Source organism: Periplaneta americana, chromosome 8, assembly GCF_040183065.1.
Source record: "Periplaneta americana isolate PAMFEO1 chromosome 8, P.americana_PAMFEO1_priV1, whole genome shotgun sequence".
In the NCBI taxonomy this organism is placed as follows: domain Eukaryota; kingdom Metazoa; phylum Arthropoda; class Insecta; order Blattodea; family Blattidae; genus Periplaneta; species Periplaneta americana.
In genome coordinates, this window is record NC_091124.1 from 119851841 (window position 1) to 119878257 (window position 26417).

At 35.9% G+C, this 26417-nt stretch overlaps 1 protein-coding gene and 2 long non-coding RNA genes across 10 annotated transcripts in view; 2 read left to right on the forward strand and 1 right to left on the reverse strand.

Annotated features, from left to right (window-relative positions):
- Ac78C (adenylyl cyclase 78C) overlaps window positions 1-26417 on the forward strand; it is a 665405-nt gene that overhangs the window by 536746 nt on the left and 102242 nt on the right. For all 5 annotated transcript variants that reach the window (XM_069833500.1, XM_069833501.1, XM_069833502.1 and 2 more), the window contains exon 6: window positions 719-929. In XM_069833500.1, the coding sequence (XP_069689601.1) occupies window positions 719-929 (211 nt within the window). The remainder of the gene's footprint in view (window positions 1-718; window positions 930-26417) is intronic.
- LOC138704988 (uncharacterized) lies at window positions 18966-20501 on the forward strand. Its single transcript, XR_011333528.1, has 2 exons — window positions 18966-19397; window positions 20151-20501. It is a non-coding gene; the product is annotated as an uncharacterized lncRNA (long non-coding RNA).
- On the reverse strand, window positions 21400-25156 carry LOC138704987 (uncharacterized). 4 transcript variants are annotated; one of them, XR_011333525.1, is made up of 7 exons: window positions 24786-25148; window positions 23741-23931; window positions 23479-23537; window positions 23263-23332; window positions 22466-22527; window positions 22237-22363; window positions 21404-21825 (listed from the first exon to the last, which is right to left on the reverse strand). It is a non-coding gene; the product is annotated as an uncharacterized lncRNA (long non-coding RNA). The 4 variants fall into 4 exon arrangements; XR_011333526.1 differs by having other exon boundaries at window positions 21400-21895; window positions 22237-22527; window positions 24786-25156; XR_011333524.1 differs by having other exon boundaries at window positions 21402-21825; window positions 22237-22527; window positions 24786-25153.

Below are 26417 nucleotides of genomic sequence, written 5' to 3' on the forward strand. Positions count from 1 at the left end.
CCTAAAGGATGTATCTACATTCTGTGAAAATAGCAAAGCAGTAGGATAAAAATATAATTTTTAAATAAATGTTATGCATTACTTTTGGAGTTACCCTAGTAATATAGGCTATAGTAAAGTCCGTAATAAAAGTGTTCACCCTTTCAGGGCAAAGAAGATCCCTTTTCAATTACAATTTTTACTTTGATTTCATTCTTATAATGTGTTGATATGTATTTCTATGTTTTCTTGCTTTGAATATTAGACTGAATTACTATGTTTGAAGTCTTATAACAATAAATGAGAATTTCATTTGACTTTAATGAATTTTTCCACAATTCTTCTACCTGTCACGAAATTATCAATGTAATATCACGAAATTACCAAGGTTATCACGAAATAACCAACCTTTTAGCTTAAGTTGTAAAAGTGGTTTTTGGCACTTGTTCAAGAACGTGTCCAATCTTTTATGTGTCCAGATTTGTACAGCAAATTATTGTCTTTTAGATGAAAAAATCGGAATAAGGATATATTTACACATTTGCATTTTAAATTAATTTTCATGAAATTATCACGAAATTACCAATGTTTACCCTATAAGAAATTAATTTTTTACTTTGATATTAACATAGAAAGGATTTCTATATTAATAGGCATCGTCATAATGTGAAAAATAAGAAGATGACTTTTCATCAACATCCGCCCCCTGGTAATCACATATCTTTGGTTCTTCCCTCAGATTGATGACCCTTCATCGCTGGGTGTGTGTGCCGTGGAGCGTTTGGCGGGTAACACGATGCTTTACATTGCTGTTAATTTCGCTGGAATGTACACCAAGTACCTGACGGACCGTGGACAGAGGAAAGCGTTTCTGGAAACTCACCGGTCCATGGAGACCAGATGCCGCACTCAGAAAGAAAATGACCGGCAGGAGAAACTCCTGCTTTCAGGTGACCATGTTGTGTAAATTTTTCTTCTTATAATGTAATGAAATCCAATGTTCGTAGAACATATAGTAGCTACTGATCACATAACCACATTGCCTTCAATGCAGGGCGGAAGTAACATAATTGTGCAGAATTTAACAACTTATTCCTTGGATAGAGTAGAACAGAAAATTATAACACCATATTAGTCTTCTTTTCTTCAGAAAAACATAATCATCATCACCACTAGCCTTCAAGTATTAGACCCCCAGTGGATCTGTTACGGTGTCTTTCCAGCGTTTCCTAGGTCTTCCTAAATTTCTTCGACCTCTTGGGACATACGATAAAATCTGCCTGGGCCATCTAGGGCGATCCATCCTCGCATGTGTCTGCTATTAAAACCTGTATTACTGCAGATAATGGACAACAGAGTCAATTTTTAATTCCTTCAGAATATCTACGTTCCGGTGATAGTCGAGAAGAGAGTATCCAGCAGTTTTTCATATGAATCTCATTTCGGCAGTTGTTAGCCGTCTTTCGTCGCATTTTCTTAGTGTCCATTCTTCACTGCCATAACCCAAAGCTGGTCGTGCGAGAGTTTTGTAGATTCTCAGCCTTGTATGTCTTTGTACTTGGGAAGATTTGAATACACTGTTGATGGTTCCAGCAATTTTTAGAAATTTTGAGATTTTTTTGCCTATATCATCATCGGTGATGTATGATAAATTATAACCTAAATAGTTGAATGAATTCACACGTTCTATTAATGTGCCATTCATAATGATTTTGGATGGAACTGGATTTTTTCCTAAAAAGGCCATGTTTTTGGTTTTTTTGGTTGATATTTCCATATTAAATTTTGAAGCAGTTATTTGTTAGTTGTGGACGGCTCGTTGCAGTTCATCTTCTCATGTTGCAATGATAACTTGATCGTCAGCAAACAGCAGAGTCTCGAGACAAGTGTTCCGGTTGATTTGTATTCCGGCATAATGGCCTTGCCTCCAAATTTTGAGGATGTGGTTCATATATGATGAACAAAAGTGGTGAGAGTCCACATCCTTGTCTAACACCTTGATTTATTGGAACCCAGTTAGATGTTTCATGTTCAGTTTGAATGGTAATTTCATTCTGGTTATGTAAGTTGTAGATACTGGAGATAATTTGATTTGGTACATTATCGTGGCATAGAATTTCGATAATAATGTCTCTGTTTACTTTGTAAAATGCTTTAACGAAATCGATGAATGCTAAGTGTGTTTCAATATTGAATTCTCTGTTTCCTTTTATTAAAATTTTCATAGTGAAGTAACTATCGCAACAAGAGCGACCTCGTCGAAAGCCATTTTGTTCTTCTGTAATTTTATATTCATAGAATTGAGCCAATTTTTCCTTAAATGTTAACACTGTGTTACTCGATAAGTACTTTCCATATGATTCTAATTTTTACTCTTATTATTAGAGAAACTGATTAAGACTGATTTACCCCTTTGCAGTTTTTAAATAAAATGGACGGTTTTCTTGAAAATTAAATAAAAATATTAACGCATCTCGTTATTTCCTGCCATTAGGAAGCCTGGCAACATTCTGCGGTGACCAAAGGACGGAACGCTGCTATTCAGACCGAGTGCGTGTGTGTTTTCGTAGGGGAGTCGGCAACGCGCTGTTCCCAGATTATACAGACTTCTAGCCTAATTGTCTAATTAATCATGCACTTAATTACAAAACGCATAACAGGATTTTTACATCATTTTCTATTGACCCCTTCAATCTGCACAGTTATATCATTTCCACTCTGTGTATGGAGAACAAAAATGTTCAAGTACAGGAAGCCACTTATGTAGAAAGCAGAAGTTGAAGCACTTAACACGTCTCGCCCTTCAGTAAAGTGGATACCAAAAAACTCAATAACAGAAAACTAACAACTACGTCCATATCTGTCATGTAATTGCAAGTAGCTTACCCTAACTCATTGACATCAGGCTGCTCATTGCCGATGGTACTGCTGGCTTTCGGCTCTTGCCATATGAGGTGAGTTACAGGCCTGCACTACCTAGGGTATTACCATATACTTTTACAGAACGTAGAACAAAAAATAATCCGGACAAGCCATTACAATCAGAATGAATTTTTTTACAATTAGGTGTTCAGTATATTGTGCTGTATCATCTAGGCCTATATGTTTGGCAATTACAGTATGTTTACATTACTTGGTTATTTATTACTTTAATGAACATAGTGTACGATTCAAGCCATAGCTGAATAAGATTACACCAAAATGCCACATAGGGTACCATACCTGTTTACACGCTAGAGGAGATTGTTATTCCTCTGAACTTGGGCAGCATTAGGATTTCCTAATTCCAATAAAAGCGAAATAAACTTCAGAAGAGAACAAAAATATTCGATGAAAGATGAGTGGAACAGAGAAAAATTCTCCGGCACCGGGATTTGAACCCGGGTTTTCAGCTGACGCTCTATGCACTAAGCCACACCGGATTCTCATCCCGATGTCGGATTTAATCCTCTCAGCTTAAGTTCTACCTCTTGGGTTCCCTCTAGTGGCCTACACTCATGCACTGCGTCATGACAGTGGCACAATGTCCACACTAGAGGGAACCCAAGAGGTGGAACTTAAACTGAGAGGATTCAATCCGACACCGTGATGGAAATCCGGTGTGGCTTAGTTGATGGAGTGTCACTACGTAGAGCTGAAAACCCGAGTTCAAATCCCGGTGCCGGAGATAATTTTTCTTCGTTCCACTCATCTTTCGTCATATGATGACGCAGAATTTTTGCACGGAAATATCATATGTACTTCGGTACTTCGTAATAATATATGATATGCGAAAAATAATCACTTAGTGATTTAAGACGGCGCTTATTTTGTCGGATCCCGGCCACTTAGTCACTCATAACGAGTGCACCTCTGCAATGTGTGGACATTGTGCCGCTGTCATACATCTATGACGCAGTGCATGAGGGTAGGCCACTAGAGGGAACCCAAGAGGTGGAACTTAAACTGAGAGGATTCAATCCGACACCGAGATGGGAATCCGGTGTGGCTTAGTAGATAGAGCGTCAGCGTGTAGAGCTGAAAACCCGGATTCAAATCGCGGTGCCAGAGAGAATTTTTCTCCGTTCTACTCATTTTCCATTAAATGATGACGCAGAATTTCTGCACGGAAATATCATATGTACTTCGGTATTTCGTAATAAAAATATTCGAGTTTCATGGGGCAGTACTAAATATTCTTAAACTCTATTGCATACCTGATAGTATAACTTATTTAATTATTTATTTCTATTTCCTAGGATACTATCCTGAAGTTTTACAAAGTGATGTCTGATTCAAAGGCATTATATGGGAAGGAATTTGGATTTTAAATGGAAAGGAAAAATAGACTTCATTCAAGTGAAATTAGATTTCTACGAAATATTGCAGGATACAAAAGAACATATCGAAAAAGGAATCAGATATTCGAGAAGAATTAGAAATACTTTAGATAAACGATAGAATAAAGAAATAATTTATCTTGGGTATAAAGAATGCAACCGACTAGGCTACCAATTGGCAGGAGAGTTATAGAACGCCTAAGAAAATGATGCATTGTGGGCCAGATGTTAAATCTGACGGGAAAGAATTGTATTGAAGTCAAAAATTCAGCCGTTAGGCATTTTATTAACAAACATGTTGTTACACATTAGTATATTATATAATATATGGCTAGATAAAAGTAAATATAACATGTAAGTTGTGTTTTCTTTAATTATGATTTCTTAAAGAGTATGAAAATGGACTTTGTTTACCACAATGTCGTAAAAATAGAATTGAAATGTCCAAAGTTTGTGTTAAACATTTCTAACAGTATAATCATAATCAACATCACCACCACCACCACAACCACCACCATCACCTCCATCATTTTCTTCGTCGCCGTCGTCGCTGCTGTCTGTGTTGCTGTCATTCTATACTTTGTCATGGCCGTGACCTTTCCATAATTTTTCGTTCGTTTAATAACTGTCGAACTGCTAAGGGCAAAGATTCTTGTCTTTTCTGTGGGGAAGTAGAAGGATTTGAGATAATAAAGGAAAGTTCAACATGTCTCTAATATTGTCTTGTCGCGATGTTTATCGTGCATGCCTTCCCTTGAATATTCTTCGGATAGCTTCCAATTGGCAATATTGCAGTTATAATTATTCTGTCCCTCTGTATACGCACTTTGTGCATAATGAACGACATGAAATACCATGAGTAAAGTTTGAGATATAAATCCATTGTTTTCAAAGCAAATGCATCGAATTTCTCTACATCAACTCGAAAACACTCGATGTATTGCGCAGAATAACAGTCAATTGCCTCATTAACTCTTCATCGATTCCTGTAAATGGTGCAGATTTAGATAGATATGGATTTATTCAACAATTATAGATATAATTAATGTATTACACTAACAGAATTTTCCCTTAAATCCAGTGCACGGGACTTTTGACCGTACGTCCTTTGCAAAACAGATCCTACTTTGCAGGTGCGCCCCCATCACGTACGATTAAAATCCATCCACTCTCCATAAAACACACAGATTAATAAGCAAGTGGTACATGCAAAACACATTATATCATATACCATAACCTAACTTATTAACAGACATAAAGGTGTATAACTCATTAGTTAGCATTATCCGTATAATACCTTCCTCTTGAGGTCCAGATATACAGTCAAACCGCTATTCCGACCTATCATCGAGAGTAGTAGATATTTTCTTCTAACATGCTCTGTTCCCTTACGTTGCTCTAGAATGTGCTCCCATGACTCCTATTCGGCACATAATGGACAGATGCGTTCTCCTTCATTGTTGACAATTTATGACCCTTCCATGCACCCAACCTTAACCATGCCAAACCCACTCAACTATCTTTGCTACAAGAATTTATATAATCATCTCTCCTCAAATTAAGCATAACTGAAGAATTCGAGCAGTATTGCCGTCTAGAGTTTCCAACACCTCCAGGCTTTGGCTGACCAACAATGAGTCCCATTTCAGTACGAAAGCGTTGTATTATCTCCTGCCTTCTTAAACAGACTTTTTCTTTTTCTTCTCGTTTCCTCACCTATCCCTTTGTATATCAAGTCGATAACCGATGTATAAAAGGCAAAAGAGAGAAAGTCCAAATCCATACCGGCTGCAATTCTCTGTTTCTCTCCCACAGTGAATGTTCATTGTTTTGGAGGTAGTGCCACTTTTGCGCTGAAGTTTCTGTCACACAATTGCACATTTTAACGTCAACCAATTTTAATACTACTACCGAAAAAAACACAACTACAACTTTGTAGTCACTGCAGCAGTTTCCTTCTCGTACAATAGTTTGATTGATCGGAAAAATCTTGGCGAGGAGGGTCAAGGGTTTTTCTACAAAATTGTCCTGATTGTATCACTGTCTATGATGCTGTATACTTGTAAAGGAACAAAACAGATTACAAGCATATCGCAATCGCTGTATTTGGCATTGTCAGTTTAAAATGTATGTTTGTGTACACCTAAACATTGTGACTGTTACTGCTATCACAACCTCAATTGCTGCTTTTATAGTTCCATCACCACTAACAACATGTCTAAGTGCATCTCCTTGCGTAGCCAAAAGACGTTCGATAGTGTGATCAACTTTCGACTACAGGTTTATTTCAGCGGAAATGTTAGTCATTTTTACATTCTTGGTAGCTAGCACTGTAGTTTTCCTTTTCTTACTTACGGCTTTTACGGAACCCGGAGGTTCATTGCTGCCCTCATGTAAGCCCGCCATCGGTCCTTATCCTGAGCAAGATTAATCCAGTCTCTATAATCATATCCCACCTCCCTCAAATCCATTTTAATATTATCCTCCCATCTACGTCTCGGCCTCTCCAAAAGTCTCTTTCCCTCCAGCTTCCCAACTAACACTCTATATGCATTTCTGGATTCGCACGTACGTGCTATATGCCTTGTCCATCTCAAACATCTGCATTTAATGTTCCTAATGATGTTAGGTGAAGAATTCAATGCGTGCAGTTCTGCGTTGTGTAACTTTCTCCATTCGCCTGTAACGTCATCCCTCTTAGCCCCAAATATTTTTCTAAGGACCTTATTCTCAAATACCCTTAGCCTCTGTTCCTCTCTCAAAGTGAGAGCCCAAGTTTCACAACCATAAAGAACAACCGGTAATATAACTGTTTTATAAATTCTAACCTTCTAGAGCAGATTGGTTGACAAAAGCTTTTTAACCAAATAATAACAGGCATTTCCCATATTTATTCTGCGTTTGATTTTCTCCAGAGTGTCATTTATATTTGTTACTGTTGCTTTAACATATTTGAATTTTTACAACTTTTCAAAGAATAAATTTTCAATTTTTATGTTTCAATTTCGTACTATGTTTTGGCCACGAGACATAATCATATACTTTGTCTTTTCGGGATTTACTTCCAAACCTATCCCTTTGCTTGCTACAAGTAAAATTCCCTTGTTTTCCCTAATACTTTGTGGATTTTCTTCTAACATATTCACGTCATCCGCATAGACAAGCAGCTAATGTAACCCGTTCATTTCCAAACCCTCTCTGTTATCCTTGACTTTCCTAATGGCATATTCTAGAGCAAAGTTAAAAATTAAAGGTGATAGTGCATCTCCTTGCTTCGTATTCCAGCTACCTATAAATTGGAATGAAGTTGCCGCATTCGAAGTATATGTGACGTCACACCGCAGATATAAGTACGTTCCTATACAAAATAGTTACGCATCCTCTGCTCTCTTCCTCTAGAAAGTAAAAATCGGAACGCAGTCATAGTGAATGGTCTTATCGATCACTGCTCTTACTAGTCGTATTATTTAAATAACTACATCTTTGTGGCTGATTGAAGGTTCACTGCAGAGTAATGCCTTAGGCAAGACGCTCAAGCGTGTAATATTGCAGGGCATAGTTGAGGATATTTGAACTAATATTTTCACTATCAATATATGCAACATTACATACAAATTGTGTGAAATAAACGTGAAAGTGACAAAACAGTGCACTGAAAGACACTGCAATACCAAAAGGCACAGAAAGTGTGTTGAACGTAATCAAAAAGAACCAGTACCATCAAAATCTGAAAATTATGAAGATATTAACTCGACGTTTAACATGGATTTGTGTAGCCTACCATGTTGTTCAGTGCCAACATTCCAATTAATTAACTAAATAATCTACATTTTAGGAAATTTCTAGAAAGTACATATAAAATTAGTGGGTTTTCAGTGATGAACAATATGTAATATCCTAATAAAACATGAAAAAAATATCAGATAATAGGAATATCTTGTCTACATCATGCACCAATAACGTCATGTGCTATTGAAAGAATTTTTTGCAGTATAAAATCATTTCTAATGACATTCGCATATGTTCAAGTTCCGTAACTTACGAATGCACGTTACTATTGTATTCACTGCAAAGATCACGCCGAAAATGAATATCACGGCTGAAGCATGTGTTACTAGTATAGCTTCAGAATGTCGGGAGTTGACTGTATTCCACGAACACGCAGCGACGACCTGTTTGTTTATAGCCTTATCCGTTGCATTGCCTGTGTTCGGCGCACTATAATATATCCAATGCGTCTTTAACTTCAGTCTTTAGGTAGCTGGAATAATAAGCCTAGTTATTAGTATGATATTTACAAACAAAACACCGTGATGTATTATAAACAACCTCTCATTTGGATTACACTGTATCAGTGTTCTTCTGAGCTACCTGCTTTCTTTTATGGTGCATTTGTTGTTATTAGCAATCAGCAGTTTGTAGGATATGTTGAATTTATGCCGGCAACTGTACCGTTTTGCGTTCAGTTAAAAAATGCGGCCGTCCATTTTATAATCCGTAGCATACAATGTGCATGACACATACGTTCATAAGAAATATTCAAGATCTCTGATATACTGTATATTTGAGCTCAGTTGGTCGATGGACCCAATTTGTTATGGTGGCGTGCGAAGGACAATGATCTCTCAAACTTTATACGAAATGTGTTAACTTCTTAGTGCTGCTCGTGTAAACGAGAAATACGAATTCAAGTTTTAACAGCGAAATACACCTATATGCATTAGTCTGCTTCTTCTTCTTCTTTGGTTCTACAGCCAGGGTCCAGCCTTGACCGCCCCAACGATGCTTCTCCATATCTTTCGATCTAAGACATTTGTTTACCATCCTCTAACACCTGATGCTATTACATTCTTCTCCATTTCATCCAGCCATCTTAGCTCAGGTCTCCCTACTTTTCTGGTGCCAAAAGGTATAGTGAGAGTCAGTTTCTGCAAGGATAATTTTCATCCTTCCTACAAATATGCCCCGCCGCCTCACTCTCCTAGTTTTCATTTCTCTGCAAACATCTGTTTTTTTTTTTAAGTTGATATAATTCATAGTTATACCTTTTCCTCCAACTGCCCTCATCATTTACTGGTTCGTATATCGTCCTAACAATCTTTCTCTCAAATATACTCAACTACTATGTGCATTAGTAACTATCATTTTAGTCAATGTTTTCCTCAATGTATAGAATTAAGTAGACTATATTTATACAGAGCGGTCAAATTATTTTTCGCCGGTGAAGCGCGAGAGCTGACGCAGCGTGATTGCACCTGGCTCTCGGGATTTTTGCTCCATAACTTTCCGCTCATTTTTACGTATATTACATAAAGCCTGCAAACAATTATTATAATTATTTATTGTGTAATGAGATGTAACTTGTGAGAGAACGTTCCGCTCATTTTTACGTATATTATCGTTGTAAAACATACAAATAATTATGGCATAATTTACTGTGTAATGAGAACCAACCTGTGTGATGGCCATCTTGATGTGCATATGCCGGGCATTTTGTGATGAAATTTGCATTAACACGCAAAAGTTCCTGTTCAGGAATTCTGCTATTTTCTGTTCTTATATTGTCTTTCAGTTCATCGATGGTGTGTGGGTTACTTCTATAGACTGCTTTTCATGGATCCTCACAAATAATGTCGCATACGAATAAGGTCTGGCGATTTGAGGGCCATAAACTTTTGTAAATAATTGTCTGTAGTAATGTCACGAGAGGTCTGAGATTTATCTGGGAAATCTCAGACCTCGAGTGGCATTTATTAGGACTATTTTGTGAATAAAATAAAACTGTAAATAATATATCCCTAATATTAGATAACAAAATGTTAATAATTGTATATTTACGAATACTTAACCTATTCAGACATTGTGAAGATGAAATAGAAGAATATCAATAATTCAATAAAGAAATTCGATATTATTATTCAGTAATGCCAGTTGCGAAAAGCGAAATACAGGTTTAACAATGTTAATTACATCTACTGCACTTTTCTCTTATTATTATAACAGAAATACGTTTTCATTATCCGCTGAAATTATAATTTAATTTATACATTTTATAATATAATTACAAATAACCTGTTTAATAGATTAATTAAATGAAGAATTGTTGAAAACACAGTTATCAAATCTGAATGAAGGAGTGTAATTTTTTTTCAGATAGCCTACAATGGACATGGAATTAGAATATGAAGATGTGGAAGTAGAATTTCACACTTTATTTAGTAGTTCGTCGTTACATTACACACTACACCGAGAACTAAGAACTATGTAATATTGTGTGGAAACAGCTATATAGCAATGCTTATATATTCACACTACAGCGAGACAAATGTTGCTACACAATGAAGCTGTCTCTGTATAGATAATTAAAACACGTATTTTATTACGCCACACGTAAGGCAGTTTGATCAAAGTTCTTGCATATAATATACAAGGTCTTTGGGTTTGATATGCGATGATGTTACATAAATTTGAACGTCTGACTTTCTATTAATTGTTTAATTTCATTGACGTAATACAAATTTTATAGGCTACAATTAGGTTAGTTATCTATGGGCGCGGGACCATGTGTCAGCTGTGTCTTATTTCGACCGTTACTCTGTGCTACAGGAAAGCATTTTCCATAGATCGACAAAAGCATTCTCGCTGTAGTGTGTAACGGGACTAAAGCTGCATCTACACAGTTCAATTTTCCATGCGGGTATGCATGCAGTCTGGGAAGAATATTGAAATGATCAAGTTTAAAACATAGGTTCAATTACGATGCATGAAGATTTTGTGTCTACATGGTGCGCCGTTTTGAACATCGTCTTCACTGCATAAATATATTAATTAATATTAGTAATCAGTCTTGCATTCATTGCTTGAATGCGTAAAGTTGAAAAAAAAACAGTTTAACCGTGTATAATGTATATGCATCTTAATGGATTCATGCTCATCAATTTACGGGCAAGCAGTTGGCGACACCGACTAAACAAAAGAACGACAATGCGATAAATTGATAGCGATAAGTCTAGCTGCAGAAATTATCCCGATGTTTGACTGTGATTGGTTGGAATTTCATTGCACTTCATTGGTCGAAAATGGAATGACGTCATATAAACGAAATAGTCATTAAAAACCTTCCTTATATCCTTCAAAGAATCGTCAGCAGTGCGGGCTGTGGCAGGATCTTGTTGAAGATACCGTTTTTCTCTCCCGTTATTTCTGCGGTACCTTTCTGCATTTATTGTTATCATAAAAAAATATGGGCCTTATTATTCTCCTGGAAGTGGCAGCACACCATACACCAATTTTTGCATCGTGTAAGGGAACTTTGTGAATTCTGTGAGGATCTTCCGCGCTCCAGTTTGTTTTGTGGACATAATCGTGTAAATAAAACTACGAATCGAAAGAGAAAATGATTAGGCCTAACTCTGGATCAACCGTACCGTCACCAATATTCTGTAAAATCCAAATACAGAAGTCTACTCGACTTATGTTGTCAACGTGGCTCCAATTCCTGTACTACACTGACCCTGTACAGATTCAGTTTTAACAATTTAGTTGTCGCGTGGGCTGATACTTTTGAAACGTCTGGTTCTTGAGACAGACAACATAGGGATTTCGTTGGAGAGCAGGGGCGGCTTTCGAAGGGGGGCTGCGGAGCTGCAGCACCCCCAGACATTCGTGGCTCTTGTCTCGTTTTATGTTGTGAAATACATTTAGCGGCTCGAATTTTTTAAAAATTTCGCTCTCATTGACATGCACGCAATCGTTAGTGAAGTCACTTTCTCCCCTGGTGCTGCCAGAGTGAAACCAGAGATAAGAACTATAGGGTGAAGCCACTTCCTCCCCTGGAGCTGCCAGTCTCGTCTCGGATGCTTTGCGCGTAAGTTTTACCCCTCCCCCTGCTAGTCTCTTGCCATGAATCCACAGTTTCCAGGCGCTGCAAAATTTGCAGCAGTTTGTCAGTAGCACGCAGTTTAAAATACATTTTCTTTAATGTTGTGAGTATAACAAGTGCAGCAATGATTAATTCTGTACAATATTTACAGTCTATTCAGTTCAGTACCTTAACAATTCAGGAGAAATGTGAAATTAAGTGGCCATCAGTTGAATCTCATAATGGAAAGAGCTGCTAAACAAAATAGCTTACAAAGCTCGCACATTTTTTGCTAATTTATTCAGTATCTCTACTTTCTTCTCTCGATCTCCACACAGTCTGTATTAGATTAATGTGTTTCAAAGGCAATTCCATCAGCTGGGGCAACAAGATGGAGTTTTAAAATAAGAACAATAAATGTTCATGAGAAGAAGGAGCCATTGCTAGAATGTTTTCAAACCATAATGGAATCTGAAACATCTAATAACATCACAATAAATCAGGCAAGCACCCTGGTGCGTACTCTTGAAGATCCTGAATTCAATTTCTGGCTCAGTTTTTTTTTTTTTTTTTTTTTTTTTTCCATGTATTGCTGTATCATGTAGATATAGTATACAACCAACTACAACATCGCCAGTTAGATATTTCTAAGGTTCAAATTTGCATATAAAAATTAAATTATGGTTTATTTAACAACACTCGCAACTGCAGAGGTTATATCAGCGTCGCCGGTGTGGCGGAATTTTGTCCCGCAGGATTCTTTTAAATGCCAGTAAATCTACTGACATAAGCCTATCTCATTTAAACACACTTAAATCCCATCGACCTGGGTCGGAATCGAACCTGCAACCGACTATGCTACCGAGGCCGACTCTGCATATCAAGCTTTGTTAATGCCATACAGACAATACGGAACAGTGCACAGTTGAGCAGCGAGATCTGTGAAAATGAAAACCCTAAAAAGCGTCGTAAGGTCGAAGGGATTCAGACAAGGGTTACGGCAGCCAAGGAAGTGTGTGACCTCATTATCACACAAGCTAACACCCGATTCCAGTTCATAGATCATCTGATATTATCTTCTCTTCTGTGTCAAGAAAAATTTGAATGTTACAAAAGCTCATTTCCTGAAAATGACCTAAATGTATGTGTGAAGCTTTTTCCAATGTTCGATAAAGACAAACTAAAAACGGAACTCACTGTGCTGTATCAGATACAAGAATTCAGAAATACCAGTAACGCAATCAAGCTCTTGCAGTTTCTTCTATCTGAGAACTTGCAGATTTTATTTTCAGAAGTTGTGAAACTACTACGCATAGCTATCACTATACCAATGACAACTTCCGAACTAGAACGTTGCTTTTCGTGTTTGAAGAGAGTAAAGTCCTATCTTAGAAATACCATGAGAGAAGAGAGACTGACCACATTAGCTATGTTTTCCATTGTAAAGATTATGTTAAACGACATATCGGATTTTAATAAGAAGATGATTCAAAAGTTTGCAACCTACAAGACAAGGCGCATGGAACTAATCTTTAAATAAAGCAAGTTGCTTGGTTTATTTCTGTATGCAGCCCCCCTTAATTCAACACCCACGAGCCGCCACTGTTGGAGAGTGTTCTAAAGATGCTCCAATTTCATCCAGTTTTTCTTCCGTTAAAGTCGTTCTTTCTCGCCTACGAATTCTAGCGTTTAGCGAACCACTCTCTTAATCTAAAAACCAGTTGACAACTGTATCTTTATTTGGAACTTGAACGCTAAGGAATTTCTGTGGAAATTACCTACAAACCTTTCGACATGATTCGGTTTTCACATATGTGTCATACATGAAAATTCTTTGTTCTAATGTGAACGTTTCGGCTGCCATTTCAACGGAATAGTAACAAACAAACAAACACACACAGACACACACACCGCAATTACATTGAAAACCCCTACGGAAACCATACAGGAATATAAAAAACACTTACATAATTTCTACACACTGAAATTACACTGAAAAAAAAAAAACACTGAAAGTGATGTCTACTCTTTCTGAAACAAACCACGCGAAAGCACCACTTGGATTTAACTGATCGCACAAAGCAGCCACGTGTATCCAATAACGTGACCTTGAAGTCGCTGCTCAGCTCCCGCGCTCTACCGGCCGAAAGATAATCTGACCGCTGCATATAATATAGCCTATTGCTGTAAGTCCAATGTCAAGTTTTCTCCAACAACAATACTAATTATTTTGAATTTAAATCTAATAAAGTATACAATTGAATTATTTAAATATTTGTTTTAATTTAACTGTTTACTAAACACAACAATTATTGTTAATACTGTTCCTGAAATAATTGTCAATCAGTAAAAACTACAGCAACTAAATTAAAAATATCTTCAAATTTAAATAGCAAATATAAAAATCTATATCATTCAACAAATATTGTCCCATAAAATTTGATTTGTTTTTCAAAATAATCTAATTTCAGAGCCAGTTTAAATTTGTTTTATAATTGGACTGCTATGAACAATCGGCGAAAGATACCTACAGAAGAATAAAGAAGTGTATATAGAATTTGTGGACCTTGAAAAAGCTTTTGACAGAGTGGATTGGAATAAACTGATGGGGATTCTAAAGAAAATTGGGTGGATTAGAAAGAGAGGAGGCTCTTCAGTAACCTTTATATGAAACGAGTCAAAGTTAGGATAGGAAAAAGAATGTTAGAAAGAATTGAAATAGGAAGAGGAGTACTACAAAGATGCCCTTTATCACCTACCCTGTTCAACATCTATTTGGAGGATTTAGAACTGTTTCCAAAACACGAAAGGGGTTGTAGTAGGAGGAAGAAGAATAAAGTGTATAAGATTTGCTGATGATATGGCGTTAATAGCAGAAGAGGAGATGATACTAAGGGGTATGCTACTGGAACTAAATGACAGCTGTGAGCAGTATAGAATGAAGATAAATGCCAACAAGACGAAGACCATGGTCACAGGAAGAAAAATAAAGAAGGTAAACTTATGAATTGTAAGTCAGGCAATAGAGCAAGTGGACAGCTTCAAATACTGGGGTGTACTATAAGCAGTAACATGAGCTGCTGACAAGAAGTCAAAATAAGAATAGCAATGGCAAAGAAAGCTTTTAACAGAAAAAGGAACATTTTCTGCGGACCTGTGGAGAAATAACTAAGGAAGAGACTAGTGAAGTACTTTGTGTGGAGTGTAGTATTGTATGGGGGAGAAACATGGACATTACGACGAAATGAAGAGAAGAGACTTGAAGCATTTGAAATGTGGATATGAAGAAGGATGAAGCGTGTGAAGTGGATAGCTATGTTGGAAAGAGTAGATGAAGAAAAAATGATGCTGAAACTGATCAGAAAGAGCAAAAGGAATTGGCTGGTCACTGGTTGAGAAGAAACTGTCTTCTGAAGGATGCACTGAAAGGAATAGTGAACGGAAGAAAAGTTCGTGGCAGAAGAAGATATCAGGTGATAGACGACATTAAGATATATGGATCCTATGAAGAGACAAAGAGGAGGGCAGAAAATAGGAAAGACTGGAGAATGCTGGGTTTGCAGTGAAAGACTGCCCTTGGGCAGAAACTGTGAATGAATAAATGAATGGCGACAGCAAAACTTTAGACAATAAATTACCGTAAATGAAGTATAAAATATATTCTGCATTATAATATAACCTTGATAAGATAAACGGGGATATCATTTTATTTTTACTTCAATTTTTATTGTACCTGAGTTTTTTTAATGTATTTCACTCCCATGCCCTCTACTAGTAAACTTCCAACCGCCCTCCACACAGAACGAAGGCCGAGTATGCAGTCAAATTCACCTTAAGGTCATAGTAAACAGTACTGATTTAGTGAGTATAGTACGTTCCAGAAATATGTTCGCGTTTTCCAGTGCCGAAAGAGCTTTCAATATTGAATCATATTTTCGCACAGGTACTGTCGTCCGTTTGCCTACGTCGGATCCCAGTTTCCCCCACCCACTTCTACTCGCCCCTCTGTGAAGGCTAGTGGCTTGGCTGTCTTAGCTCTTTTCTGAAAACATTTATTCCTGTTAGAAATTGGACGTCTAGGTAATATTATAAAACTGTTTAAAATAACTTAAATAAAAGGGCCACGTTAAGTAATTAACTGTCATGTGATTTCACCCTTTCTACGACTCTGCGACAAAACCACTTGGACGGACAGTAGATAGCATGTCTGAGTAATTTTATCTTTTCGGATCGGGCAGAAGTGAAGATTGAATTTATAGAGGTAAGGTACTCTCTTATAGAGTAGGTATAGAATTATTTCAACATGAGTTACTAGTACGAAGGACGAAACTGGTAATTGGAATTAGGTACAATAGTTTATAATGCGATAATATACACAAAAGAACTGAAGCCTGTATCGACATGAAGAGCCACCATTTTCAAAAATATGTTTAAATATCCATATTATGATTAATTTTCAATTTAACTTCATTCTCTATATTGTACGCTAATGTGCTGTAATCAGTATAATATACACTGCATAATGAATACTTCCGAATGGATAGCTCAGTTTGTGAGTAAAACACTTATTGTTAATACAGTACTGTATTTTCATTTAAAAAACTAATGAAAATTATCAAACTCAAAATCGCGATATTTCCCAGTTTACATAAATGGATAAAATAGTTTTCTTCCCTTCTGTACCTAGTAAAGTGATTTGTTTGTATTTTACGCCAGTATCATCGAACTACAATCGTAGAAGGAGGTAGCAAACGGTGTTTCCGGTTCTCAGCTGTTAATCCTAAGGTATAGCCAGGTTAGTATTAGAAATGTTAGTAAAAATAAAATTATGTTCCTGTATAAGCCTAATTTTTTAAACAATGGTCGCTGTAAAATTTTAAAGTAGTGCAGACTTTGAAAATAAAGAAAAAATGGATTTAAATTCCAGATGTGAAATTATATAGCGGAGATATGGGACAGCAAAATGAGTGTCGCAATAGAATAACTGTTTTTCAGCTCTGCGGCAATACCACGTTGTATATTATGGAATTGTCGGTCTGGTGGAATTGGATCTTTCGTGTTGACCACAGAAATAATGAACAATAGGCTTATATGCCGCAAACGTTCCCATTCTATCTGTGATTGAAATTATAATCCAAAATACTCGTATTCGAAATCACTTTCTGTTACATATTTATATTTACACATGGTGTAAGAAATTACAGTTTCCTATATTATTTTACTTTGCAATATTTTCCTAGAGATTATCAGAGACAAATAATAAAAAACCACTCATTAAAAATAAAAAGGAATGAAATTTGTAGTTACCAAATAGTAAGTTATACACCTATAATAAAATGCATCAGTAGAATCTGGTCAATTCTGGAGACTGTAGTCATTGCTGTGCATATAGGTACTCGTAGTTTCGGAGTAAGAATAATGACCCCTTCAAGGCTTTAAGCCCAATTTCTGTCAATAACTTATTTTCCAAATGCAAATGCTTGAATGTGTTAACAATAGTTTTGGTATGATGCCGTTTAAGCCTATCATTAAACCTATCACCTCAATTCTTTCAAAGTGATGCGAGCATAGTCGGTTCATAGCCTATATAGCCTTTTCTCATTGTCGATATCAGAAGGTTATACAGGTGACTTTGAAAGCGAACAGTTAAGTCTACATCTAGGAAGGATCACATCTTTTTACCTGGTTTTATGACTGAGATATCTATTCTTCTGTTACTTCCGTCGACTGATGTCCCATGAACTTCTTCGTTGCCTTGGAAATGTCTATTCTCAGAGCATTGGCAACCGTACTTGATGATGTCTGTACTTGCGTAGACATGACCTGCACCAAAAGCACAAGAGCCTAAAACATGTGCTAGGGCTTCTATCTTACCTCATCTTCTGCAGTTGTTGGTTGTCTTGGCTCCTGACCGGTACAACTCATATTGCTGCTACATTAACGTCAATTTGATAGCTTCTTTTCATTCACCACATGTCAGCTCATTATGATTTCTCATCCATTTATTTTGCAGGACAAAATTCCTTAAATAACACTGAACAACAAATGTTTACTTTCCGTCTTGTTCCGAAATAAAAATTGGTGAATATTACTAATATGTGTGCCCTAAATCTTAATTTAAAATCCAAATTTCCCCATTACGTACCATTTTCCGGGGAAAATGAATTGAATTTTTTATGACAAAACTTATTTGTTTTTAATTTTCCACTGCTACTGGTAAAATTACAGTACACTAGGGATTCAAAATGCCTCATAATACTTGAAAAATGTGTACTGGATACAAAAATGATGTTACATAGTTTAAAACACAAAAAATATTTCATGCGTATAATGAGAAAAACCTCGGAATTTGAACTTAGATTTAAAAGAATTTTCTGGATGACTTCTATTTATAACTAGACCCGGAACTGTCTTTTACAAGGAACCAACAATAGTCTGCAAGCATGTTGGATGATGATCTCCCTTTATATCGCCTTTCCATTTCAGATATTTCTTGATGAAATCTTTACCCTTGTTCGTCGTTTACCGCTCTATGATTAGGAGGAGAGAAATCCAAATGAGAATGTAAAAGTGTATTTTGAGAGACACATTATATCTCATTTTCTCATATGCACGTGACAAGGTTTCCACAACAAGTTCTATGTAGTTGTCTGCCCTGGAATTTCAAAAGAAATTTGAGCAAATATTTTTGAAAGCGCGCTATGCTATTTTTTCCGTAACGGAAAGTTTTTCCTCAAACAAAGAGTCAACCATAACTTTGTGAATTTGTGAACCGATGAAAATGCCCTCTTTTAATTTTCCTTCACTAAGGGCCTGTACTACGACTCTCGGATAAAGTTCTAGTTTAAACTTATCCGGCAGATGGCATATTTATCCGGAAGTTGGGTTGTAATTGCGTACTACGACTTTTGGTTATGTGCAATCTGGAGGCTAAACTTCCAGATTAGCAATCCGAGAGGCAGAGTAGCAGATTGGCGTTATCCGGAGGTTGGAACTCGGTGTTGAAATCAAGATGGCTGCACGTCGTACAGCTGGTGATTTGAAGGATCAATTTAATTTTGATACTGATTCTAATGATAAGTTCTGGAGCAGATACTTCGTTATATCAGAACAGCAAAACGAATTAGGCTGCGTCCAAATAATTTTGAAGAATGGGATGACGAGAAATTTTTTAGACAGTTTCGAATAACGAAACCTACTACATGAAATCAATTATCAACTGAAACAAGACACAGCTCGTAAGTACACAGTTAATAATAAGCTACACTATTTCTGTAGGTATTACATCAATATTTTATATATAATAGCACTATAATAATTACTTTGAAGTACAGTAACCTGTAATACAGTAGAAATGAGGTTAGAATGTTGCTTCATGCAGGTGTTCTGTTGCCCTTACAAGATATGAAGGTGATTGATATAATAATATAGGGCAACCTACAATAATAACAGTTTCAAAATACTATATAAAAAATAATAACAGTATATAATATATCAAAATCCTTTATATGGTAAATTACTATTTCTTCACAATTGCGTTACCACTTCAAGATACAAATGTATTCACATATTTGGCTTTTAGTCAAGTCATATGTACCATAAACGAAAGAAAAATTGAGTGCCGACACCAATTTCCCAAATAAAGGTGGAAAGTTGCTGTGAAAGTGGAGTGCGGTGGAGAGGTACGGGTAGGCGGGATCGCTCTATCGAGATAGAAGGGTAGGCGGCAGGGAAGGGCAACACATTCATTTCATTACTGTGTTTCCTTACTAATTAAAGGGAAAAGACAAGTTTTCGTAAGATCGAGTTAGTGACAGGTTAGTATGATTTGCATATATTTACAATTGTCTAAAAAAAAATGTCAAAACTACATCCAAACCTCTCTCTTACAGGCTATCCTGTAGGGAGTCCTTGCCTTCTTTTGGTAACGCTATTGTAAAGATTTACCGGTAAAGTTGTAACCAAATCTCATTGTTTATATATTTTTACAGAAATAATGCCTTACCTCCAATGGACCAACTACTACTGGTATTGAGATTCTATGCCACTGGGAGAACATTGACAACAGTAGGAGATTTTTGTGGGGTCCACGAAGTTACAGCAGGAACTGTTGTCAATCGAGCTAGTGCTGCACTTGCTGCTTGGTTTAATTGAAGTTATGACTTTTAATGCTTCATTGGGAGTAGTTTTATTTGCTCCAGTAATTAAGTGCAAGGCTTATTCCCCCCCCAAGGGATTCTGTCTCTTTTTGATGCTGTTACGAATACTTCTGAATAGTATTTTAATACAGGTTTTATGTATATATTATAGGTCTTGATTAAAGTTTTCCTAGAACTGTTTCATTTTGTGTCTGTTAGTTGTTTAGTCAACTCTCCGAAGATAGATTGGAATACCAATAAGGCATCACTCATGAGACAACTATCAGGAGATAATGTGGTAGGGTGGCAAGTTCCCTTCTCCTTCCTTGCATATATAGCTCACCAGTAGGAGTAGGCCTAGCATATTTCACTAATCAGACTTAAGATATGCTTGCTATATACAGTATTATTATTTAACAAACTGTAACAATTTATTGAATTTTAGACGTGAAAGTTTTTCTTCATTTCCTGAAAGTTTTGGAATTGGCATTTATGTTTTGCAAGGGAGCTGTTTCATTCACGCTAGGCCTAGTGATTCATGTATGCAAACATATTCATATCGTTACTTTTTATATATATTTTATTGCTTGGATCCCTCACAGTGATGTCTTAACAGGCTAAGATGATTCAAACACAAAGGTTTGATAAATACATTTTAAAAATTATGACCAGGTACATTGTAGGCTATTTAAAACAATAAAAATGCACTGTATCTGTAATTCAAATTTATTTTACATAAGCAAAATATGGTAAAACAACATTTTTCAAGAGGCACATTAATTGAAGCGTCGGCTGGAACAACGTTATAAGTTATATTTGGTAAAATTTACAGGAGCTGCAAAAATGTGTATATGCGTACAACTTTGTTCTTATGAGGGTAGCAAACTTTTGAGTGGACAAATTTCACGTACTGCATTGATGGACAGTTGCAAGCCAAGGAGTATAGCAAGGTAACATGACATAGAACATTATTACACGGAAACACACCGAATGAAAATTTTGTAACTTACAACTTTGTTCCAGCTGACGCTTCAATTGTATTCAGGTACTCTGTGAATGTGTACTTAAAACAAGAGAGATGCACTATAGCTGCAATTAAATTTAAAATTTATTTATTTATTTTGTGTGAACAAAACACGACATTTTTCAGAAGACACAATAAGCATAATCATTTATTACATCCACTGTCTCATTATATATGCTATGGTACATGTCATATTTACAAATTAATAATATACAGGCTAATACATAAGAGTACATAGTAACTGTAATTAAACACAACACAAATACATATGCAAATACACAAAACTTGGAAAACTGTGGCAGAGCCAACTTCAGCTATAAGCCCCATTTGTTAGAGATCTGCACGGGCCATAATTCTTAGGCCCGGCCCATCTCGGCCTGATCTGAACCAGACCCGAACCCAACCAGAAACCTTAGATTAGCTAATAATTATCACCTGACTCGAACCTAATCCTGAAGACTAGCAGATAAAGCAGAGGCCAGAGACCACAGGGATCAAGAACAGCTGCAAGACATTATCACTCCATTAGAAGGATGAGAAGAAGTAATCTCCCAGTCATCCAGGTCAAACAAATCTGGTCAACAAAATTAAACATATTTTTTGTTAAAACATAAAGAATGGGTGATTATTGTAGCATTTACTTTCTGCCACTAATTGAAGATGTCTTTGTAGATAGACCACCCATTAAAGAGGAGGAAAAAGTAATGTAAAAACTCCAAATCTTACTTTTGATATTCCAAACCCCATCTCCTTGCAAACATGAGGATATGACTTACTTTTATTTCAAATCATTCTATGTTATAATGTTAGCATCCAACTTTCAACTAATGTATTTTTTAAAGAAATCACTGTAATAGTACTGAAGTTCATGAATTTCTAACATCTCAAGTAAAATTAAGTCAACATTAAACTTACAGTTCACAGATGGAGAAAGATTTTTCAATGTGGCTAATGCATTCCTCAGAGGCTTGCTTTTTCTTTCTTTCTTTTTTCTTAAAGCATCCTTGGGGTGTAACTCGATCATCTATTATCCCATTATCAGCTGAAATATTTAAGAGAGGGATATATGCTTATATTCAGATCTTTCTGAGTTTAGCCTACACTACCTACACTGAATAAACCAGTAATTTCACTTAAAACTTACTTTCATTACACTGTGTAAATACCCGTACAGTGGAAGACCTTCATCTGCTGCACCAGCTGACTCTGTAATATTTTAAGAGTGGAATTAATTCTTAAGATATTTAATTCTGGAGAAAGATGATGTTTTATCATAAATGTGTGGACACTTCAAAGTCAGCAGCTGTAACAGTATTGTATTTTCTAACGTGCTATTAATCCAAACTCATTTTTAACAATAAGAAAGTGAAGCTGCAATAAAAAAGAGAGAGAGAAAACCAAGCAAATAGTTCTATTGTAAATAGAGTGTAGTCAGTTTCTGTTTTACCTTATGAAAAAATATTTTTCCGTTTTTCTGTACACAAGAAATCATTCACAAGTTTCAAAGTGAGAATCCTTACGGTAAAATTGAAATACAACTTAACATAATGTGGCCTAATCTAATTACAAACCCATTACAGAGAAATCTCAAAATAAATTCTTCAGTTTAGTGTGCTTTCTATTTTTAGGCCTACATTTATAAATTTCAAATTCCTACTCAAATCCCACATAATATTATAATACAATGATGTTTAGTTTTTATGACATCCATTTCTTGTGACCATTTCATCATTATGTACAATTTATATTTTAACATTTTTTTTTTAACTTTTGCATCTAATTTATCTACAGCTTGCTGCAGATTTCATATAGTATGTGTGTTAGTTTTATTTTCAACATGTTGGCTGAAAATGTGTTTACATGTTACAGCTATTTCGGATTGGAAAAGTAAGCATCGTACGTAGAATGTGAAAGAACGTTTTGTAGTATAAATCAAATTACCTGGAGATATTGTTGGGATGTCCAGTTTCACTTCAAAAACTAAAGAATTGCACTGTGAACCTGAATGGTACTGTAAATAAAAAAGAAATAATAGTATTATAATGTAATACCGACATTAAATTAAATTTGTATAACAATTTTCAAGAATCTAATATCATTTTTTATCTCTAAAGCTCATCATCTCTTCTTCTGACTCTTAATTCCTTACACACTAACCTCATTCGTGTTATTAGCTGCACTGGTATCAGTGGAACTTGGTTTAGTTACTACTTCGGCTGTAACAAAAGTAAGTAAATAAATAAATGAGTGAATGAATAAATAAACAAATAAATAAAAAGAATTCAAACTTGTGTTATACAATTTCCTCTGCTTATTATGTAATAATTGTATAAATTAACATATAAGTGAACTTATGCATTGAATATGAATGAAAATCACTGAGAAATCACTCAATTGATAGGAGAATTAAATCACTTACCTTGGCTAAGTTTGGATTTGGTTTTGCTTCAGTTGGAGGGGCTCCAATTGTTTGTAGCCTGCATTGTCTCTCTGCAGCAGCAATTTTCTTTGTGTTCTTTTCCAAGAATTCAAATTTGCTTCTCAGCTGTTTTCAGGTCCTTGTATTTGTGCTGATGTTACTATATTCTTCCCATGCTTCATTCTATATTACTAAAAAGGAAATAAAACTAGGTTAATTCCATATGCAACCTACAACATTAGAAAATATACTGTATTTCTCTTTTTCCCTTATCTAAGTTTCTATACCTAAATAAGCAAGAGCTTTTACTGGACGATTGTCAGTACAATATCAAACATATGACTATACTGTACATAGAAACTTTGGAAAAAACTTAATATCTTCTGTTTCTGTGTTATTTTACGAGGTGTTGAATGTGCATTACAGTGAGTGATTATAGTCGAACTGGTAGCAGCAACAGATATTGCATTTTAGTGGAAACGTCTCTCCACCTCATGCTGTTCTTTTAAAAAATAATGTTAGGCCCTATTTATGATCGAATGGTATTATAGGCCTAATACAAAATATCCGCCCATTTACTAACAGTAAAATACGTAGGCCTAACATGCTGAAATATTGGTAATTTGCTAGGAACAGTGTACCTTGCTGTACTAATGTTGGTTAGAAATCCCAGGCCAAAAACATCATTCATTATTATCAGTATCAGTGAACTTTTCTTTTTAAACGAGTTACTATGCCTTCGACCCATGATTTGAAGCCGTGAGTACACTATTTCTAAAAAAATTACCGAAATAGGCCCTATTCACTAATAATGTAGGCTATACAACAAACTGAAAGCACACTTAATATTAATTACAATACAAAAATAATTGCCACCTACACTTCTTGTGCAGTTACACATGAATAAAACAATGATTATGGAGAAAAACGCACTTTTGCTGGAACCCGCACCCGTCCTCTTTAGGCCTACTAATTAAAACCAAAATACTATCATATTGAAGGAATTATTACTATTCGAAAAGAAACATAACCTTTAAAATCTTACCTTTTGCTTCCATGTAAAGTTTCTTCATATAGTATGTGTAATTTTCTGTTCTTCACTCTGTTATTTTCTTGGCTGGAGTTTCAGCATTATAATAAATAATAACAATAATGCTTACAATAAAACCTCAAAATAAATAGTACCATATAAACACGGAACATAAACATGAAATACGCGGGGAAAGGTATACCAACGCAATAAATTTCACTACATTTTCAGTAACTTCATTGCCAACGTAATAAAAATGTTACTATATCTTCCGGATAACAATCCTGCAGTTAAAATCCGCTGGTAGTACAGAACAAAATATTTAACTTCCAGATTGCTAAACTGGAGTTTACGAATCTGGAGCTTTAACAGGCGATCGTAGTACAGGCCCTAAAAATGATAAACTTTTCTTTTAAATACTGAAAACCACACACTTCTTTGTTCATTGCGTAGACCTCTCTTTGAATTGTTATGAAATTTACTAAATAGAAGAGACCAATATCTGTTTATTTATTAGAAGTACAAAAGAACGTGCCAACAACCATAAGAAACCGGAAATAAATCATAAACTCATAATATGCAATAGCACTTGTATTGGTTTACAACCCTCAATCCGCGCCAGATATTTCCTGAGGGAGTGCTTACCGAAAAGTGTAATCATAGTATTCTTAAAAACCTTACGTGATACGAAAGAAAAAAAGATGCATTTTCGAATTCAGCGCACACCAAACCGTAAGGGACACATTGTTTAAAGTCGGAGCAAAATTCTTGTTATTCAATGTAATCATACTCCTTTCCAGTACTTAAAGTGGCTTTACAGAAAGTGAAGGCAATGAGTAAATACAGGACGGTTGGTGACGATAATTTCAAGAGATTAAATAATTATTTAAGCAGTTTAATTTCAAAATTAAATAAGATATAACTTAGGACCTACTTATTTAACAACTTCAATATTATAAAAACTACAAATAACCGTGGTGGGAATATATTATATTCCCACCACGCAAATAACCTCTTAGCTTGCAAAATTATTAATGGCCTAGCTTACTACATTTATTTAAAGGGCAAAGCGCTTAAATTGAGATTGTATCCGAAACTCATAACAGGAGCCACAACTTCCCTCACATTCTTTCTTTCGCAGTGTTAAGGCCAATGTCAGGCATGAGGGGGGATAAAAACACGGTCATTTAAGTAACCTCACAGATAAAAATCATAAGGAGTGAGGTCTGGAGACCTGGGAGGCCACTGACGATGAAGTTGATCTCCACCTCATATCGGTGTTTCAGAACTCGTCATACCATTGGTTGAGGAATGTTCAGTTCTCTGCTTGCTCGTATTGTCGATTTTTTTTACTACTTTCGTAAACTGTACGAATACGCTCGACATTTTCATTCGATGTGCGTGGACGTCCCGTGCTTTTCTGTTTGCAGATGCAACCATCTTCTAAGAATTTTCGATGCCACTGGTAAATCTGCTTATGACTAGGAGGTTGTTTACATTAAACTGACGGCGAAAAGCACGTTGAACTTCAATAATGGACTCTAGTTTTGCTAATTGCAGCACCTAAAATGCTTTTTCCTGTTGTGTCGCCATTTTACTACAGACGATCAACAGCGCTAATGCGGCCGCGCATGACAAGCAACAGCG